This window comes from Vigna radiata, unplaced genomic scaffold, assembly GCF_000741045.1.
Source record: "Vigna radiata var. radiata cultivar VC1973A unplaced genomic scaffold, Vradiata_ver6 scaffold_161, whole genome shotgun sequence".
Classification (NCBI taxonomy): domain Eukaryota; kingdom Viridiplantae; phylum Streptophyta; class Magnoliopsida; order Fabales; family Fabaceae; genus Vigna; species Vigna radiata.
In genome coordinates, this window is record NW_014542362.1 from 129,351 (window position 1) to 135,183 (window position 5,833).

General features: G+C 34.5%; 1 protein-coding gene across 1 annotated transcript; it reads right to left on the reverse strand.

Moving 5' to 3' along the window:
• Nucleotides 1-1,340: 1,340 nt before the first annotated feature.
• LOC106779766 (transcription repressor OFP5) lies at nucleotides 1,341-3,060 on the reverse strand. Its single transcript, XM_014667961.1, has 3 exons — nucleotides 2,227-3,060; nucleotides 1,918-2,058; nucleotides 1,341-1,586 (listed from the first exon to the last, which is right to left on the reverse strand). Exons 1-3 carry the CDS (start codon nucleotides 3,058-3,060, stop codon nucleotides 1,341-1,343), a joined length of 1,221 nt encoding a protein of 406 aa, XP_014523447.1.
• Nucleotides 3,061-5,833: the final 2,773 nt, after the last annotated feature.

Sequence of the window (5,833 nt, forward strand, 5' to 3'; positions counted from 1 at the left end):
AATAAGTTTTTTTGCCTTTATCCCTACAAAATTTCTCTGTTTTGTGATGTGTGAGTATCCAATATTGACGAAGCCAAACTTTAGAAGAGAAACCTTTACTGCTATAATAAATTTATTATGACATTAAAATCCATTGAATTCTGCATCTAGCAACTTCTGCTTACGTTGAGTTATGAATATGAACATGCATCTATATAGAATGATCGATGCCAAAATCATAAATGAAAACATTAATTTGATCATGCAAAGCCTACCTGCAGCATGATTAAAGTAGAATCACCAATTTATGAGAGCCTAGCAAGTAGGTTAACTTTATTATTTATAGGTATCCCAAGTAACCACCAAGTTGACTTTAAGAGTTGCTGAGGTCTCAAGTGTTATTGGGACTTACTGTTATGTTATGACCTAATTAGGCATTTCGTAGATGTGGCTTAAATGCCTCACTTCAAACACATTAGGGTGATGGATACAGGTTTTAGGTACGGTACTCAAATTATGTATTTGGGCTCTCTATAATTTCTCCATAATATTGTAGATGTAGATTGTAATAATAATAATAATAATACACATGCATAGTATTTGCAGTGTAGCTAAGTTGTATCATTTATTCATGCCTTATGGTAGATCATCAGAAATGGTACCTTTGAGATAAAGATCACTGCATTTGATGGCCTTACCTAATGCTCCCAACATGCTAGCTGCCACTTAAGAAAGCTTTATTGCCAAAACTAACATTGTGAAGATAATTTCATCACTGCTCAACATTTTCAAGTGTGTCTGGTGTCTTCAAAGGGAGACAAGCTAATTCATTTAAGTAGGTTGGTTTAGACTACATATCACAGTGAAATAGGGAGTGGAAGAAGATATTCTTACAGGGTCCTAATCAACCATGTGATGGTAGATCAAACCATCTAGATATGCTGTCTGTAGGACATACAATGAGTGAAACATGGTCATGATTATGCTTATTTGCAAATTGAAAAAACTGATGATATCTAGATATGTGAAGTGATAGTTTTTTTCTTAAAGAAGTCCTACTTCACCTTGAGGATATTCAGCTCATTAACTTGTAAGCATAACGATTTAATGTACTGTATTAGAGTTTAATGTTTAACTAAGCTATAAACTTATAAACCCTACTAATACTTATGCAATATATAGTCAAGGATGTAAACAAATCACTGAGCATAATAGAACATTAGCATTTATGAATAGTTTATTTGCATATTGCCGCGGTTTTTTAAAACTAAATAATTAAAAGGTGCAGGTAAAGCTAAAGGTATGTGATGGTGTCTAATACTGATCACGAGGAGTGAAGAACAGTCTCCTTTCTCTTTCTTTCATTTCCCATAAACATTTAACCACAGTTCTTCCTCCGGCATGGGCAATGTCTTATGGGTATTATACTGGTGAGAGGGTCTAGGATCATCCTCATGTGCATAGCAGCAATGTCTTTTGTGTTTATATGTGCATTCTCTATTTTTGGAAATCTTTACCATTCTCATCTGTGCTTCAGACTCCTTGCTATAACCTACCTTAAAAACAGTGCTGCATGATGAACATGTTGCTACAAGCTTACAAGCATCCTAACTTCAACAACATAATCATGATTTGACTATAAAAAGCTTGGGATTATTTAGATTTACATGCCCAAAGAAGTCGTACTGATAGTATTTAATATAACATTATTATTAATATAAAGTATGCTGAGATCTTGATGCAACTTCTCCTGAATTTTATACAGAAGATGAGAATAGAGAAATTCAAGTAAACTTAGAGCATAACTAGAACAAGGGTAACTATTCACAATTCTGACAATGTTTTCCTACAGGCTAAAACATTTTGTTGTTAATCACAACAACAGCATTGCTTGTGTGATTGAATACCCGAGCTGGCTCGGCTCATGCACAACCATACTTGCTTGAACACTTGGATGATGAGATCATGGTACTCATTAGAATTCAAAGTCAGATAACATGCTAGCAGATCTTGCATTTCTTCTGGCTGGCTGATCTGTTTCTCTGTGATCATCTCAATCATTGATTCTCTGAAATCCTTCTGTGGATCCAAAGAACATTTCACCACCGCAAAGCTATCTAACCCTTCTGTTTCCTCCACTATTTCCTCTTCTTTCTTCATCTTCAGTTTTGCTTTCTTCTTTTCTTCTATTGCCTTTATTTTGCGGACTTCAACTTTGGAACCCATTCTTGGAGAATGTACTCTAACCTTGGAGTTGTGCTTTGGTTTCCTCCTCTGGTTTTCTCTGCTCGCATGAAGCGATTGCATTTGTTGGTTACTCTTTGCTTTCAATTTCAACTCCTCAGTTTGTTTCAAATTATGCCACTCAGAATCCAATTGGGGACTACTTACTCGGGCTTCTCTGAGATATCCAAGGCCAGAACTCTTTGAATCTACAAACAAATGCTTCCTTGGTGTGCAAATTGTTCTGGGTGACTCATATTGCTGCACATCATTTTCTAAGAACGGAGTTGATGCAAACTGAGATTCCTCTTCTGCCTTTTCCAATTTCAAGAGCTGCTCTTGCAAAACTCTTTGTGCTTTCCTCTCATATCTCCTTCTCAAGGATTCGAGTTCTTTTACACTTCTTGCAGCTTCATTCAGCAATGTTGTTTCTTCTCTCAGTTCAGTGTCCTTCTGCTTCAACTTCTGAGTGACTTCTCTTCTACCTTGTCTTTTAGCATTATTCAATCCAGCGGGGAAACTTGAGGATGGAATGACATGTTCAGCATCCAAATTGTGCTTTACCGGCTTCAGAATATCATCATTTTTTCTATGCTCATTACCCTCTTCACCAAATGAGAGTCTCCAGAAAGCCTCATCATCCCCTCCATAAAACCTGCCTCTATTATAATGGGGTGAGGTATCTGATGGAGTTGAATTCTGCTTTGCATTTTGCTTCAGTGCGGCAGGTTTTGGGTCTGAGTTTATTCTCATATGCTTGAACTTGGAAAGCCATGAAAAAGGAGACACATGAGATGCAAAAGAAGGCCTAGAAGAGGAAGAAGGAGAAGGAGAAGGCTTTTTTCCACCCCACTTCATAATTTGGTGTGTTGTTGTGTTTGGAAGTCTAGATTTGATGAAGATTTAGTAAGTAGTGTTGAGTTGAGAGAAGATAAAGAGCAGAAGTGAAGTGCATAATGGGTTGAGGTGTATGAGAGACTTCTAGCAGTTAGTGGGACGGTTAGGCTGTTAAATAGGAACGTGGGTTTCTTACTGGTTTTTTCTGCTATGTTTTCAAAAGAGATACCCGCCCCAATTCCTGTGACCACTTTTTTCACTTTTCCTGCTTTTTGGTTTGTACTCAAAAAAAGATTTGTGCCAAGGGGGGACCTCTTTCTTAGGCCCACAAGCTATTAGTAACAAATAGCCAAATTCTTAATCAGAAATTAGGTTGCGGATATCAGAAAATGGTTATGAAAATCGTACATGGTAATATTGAGGTAGTACTTTGTGTAACTTTGCTGTAATAATAAGAACTAGAATTGTATAGAATTTGAATGTTGCGGTGTATTTGAATGAACATTAACTTTGTTTTCAATATGTAGAAGGCTTTGTAAAAGGTATAAGACTAAAGAATAAAACAGTTTCTTTTTGGATTGTGATGGAGTGAGAGAGTGTTTGCTCTTTCTAATGGTATGGCAAAATCCTTGTCTCATCTTTTGCTTTGGTGGCTTTATTTATTTGCAGTTTTCTCAACTTTTTGTTATAGGTCAAAGAGTCTGAGAGCAGCAGCACAGTGGCACAGTGGCAAAAATGTTAGGAGCATACACAACTTATTACTAGGATTAAGCTCAATGTTTGGCGGTTGGGGTGCTCCAAATTTAGTCCTGTCTGTCTAGGCGTGTAAATTCATCTTTCAGCAGCCACCAAATAGTACAAATATTATTTATATACTCTGTACAAATTCATCTTTGCTACCTGTATTTCTTTTTATATTTGTCTATCTGTACTTTATACGTTTCTTAGTTTACTATTAAACAGTTCATATATCAAAAGTACATAAATACCTTGTTAATCCAAAGGATGTGGGCCTCTAAAAAGACCAAGGAGAATAGTGATCCTTCTGAATGTTTCAGCGTCAAGAAGATTAAGTTATGAGAAACGTTTTAAAATTTAGGAAAAAATATGGTGTGATTATGGAAGAGAAACTTGACACAATACCTACCATTTTAGCAAATGGCCCTTTCTCATGGTAGGTATTATATCATGAGATTCTGCTTGTCTCCTCCAAATTATGCAGTGAATGTTAAGTTCCAACCCAAAAAATGACATTTTTAAGATCAACAGGGGACCTTCATTTCCAAGCAAGGTATAAGACCAAAAGAAGCTATTGGGTTATTTATGAAATTCTAAATTGGTTGTGTTGTAGTTTTGTCAACAAAAAGAGCTCATCAAATTGCTTCTTTAGTTTCCTATTTTGATAGATCATAATCTTTTGCAAGTTATTTCATTTTCACACACTTCCCAAATAAATCCTTCAACTCCATTCTTCTTATTCACTCTCACCTCATCCAGCCATTTCTTATTAACTGGAAATGAAACAGAATCTTTGCATTTAATATATATATATATATATATATATATATATATATATATATATATATATATATATACACACACACCGTTTCTAGCTGTATCATGTTACCGCAGCACCTCCAACTATATCTTTGTTCTCTGTGACGGCTGCACTCTGAGAGAAAGAAGAAGATAGAGAGAATAAAACAGTGGGAATCTAATTTTTTTTTTTTAAATGCTTATCATATGTTCTAGAAGGCTTGTGTCTGAAATTTTATTCTAGAAAATCTTAGCAAAATATATTTCATATGTTATGAAAAGTTTGTTTTCTAATCCTGCTATGAAAATTTTGTTCCAAAATCATATTCGAAAAATTTCCAGTAAACTTATTCTAGAAATTTTCCAAATTAGATAATCATGAAGTCACCTTAAAAAGTAATTTTACAAATTTTAGGTGCAGTTTGAAATTATAGAGGTGCAAGAAGAAAAATCTTTGCTCATTTTTTCTTTTTGCTGATGGGCTACACTTACCTTATTATGGGTTTTCTTCTTGCACTCCATCTTTTTCTTCCAACACTATCTGTGATTGAGGAAGAAATTGGGATAGAATCTGGAACGTTTCCCCATAGAAATCTTCGTCATTCATTAATGTTTGATGTTACTTTAATTTAAATATTGTTTGTTCAACATTGAAGTGTAGTAATGGTGCTGGACTTTGAACTCAAGTTTCAACATCGTTTGGTTAAATATAGGAATGAAATTACATTTTCGGTGGCCAATCAAGAAAGTTCTTAAAAACTATTCCAAAATCATCTAGACACTTGGAAAGATAATAACAACAGAAGTTGGTCAAATAATAGTTAATATTGCAATCGATACCTGAAATTCAACATCATTCACTTCAAAACAATACTATTTTACTATTGAAATTTTCCATAAATTGAAACACCATTCAAATGCTTTTTTTAGTGCAACTAACGAATTCATTATTGCCAGTTCCATGATATGTTACTTTATTGTCGCTGTGGGTATTTTGTTATTGTTGTTAAGAATAATGTTTGAAATGTTTTAAACTGTAAAAATTTAAGGATGCTTTAATTTCCATGTTGGTATATGTAAACAAATTCTGTATGTAAACTAAATTTGACTTTGTTTATTTGTAATTTCTCTCTTTCACGTTTATTACCGACCTATAACACAGAGTGGAACAGATTATACATCGTTTTAGATTCAAACTCCATCATTATTATCATACTTCTCTCATGTTTGATAAACTACTTGGAAAGTTAGCTCAAAG

Coding starts and splice junctions, on each gene's coding strand:
- LOC106779766 (XM_014667961.1), bottom strand. CDS start 3,060: ATGAAGTGGGGTGGAAAAAAGCCTTCTCCTTCTCCTTCTTCCTCTTCT. Junction 2,059..2,226: donor AACCAAAGCACAACTCCAAG/GTTAGAGTACAT, acceptor TTGGATCCACAG/AAGGATTTCAGAGAATCAAT. Junction 1,587..1,917: donor TCATCCAAGTGTTCAAGCAA/GTATGGTTGTGC, acceptor TGTTGAAGTTAG/GATGCTTGTAAGCTTGTAGC.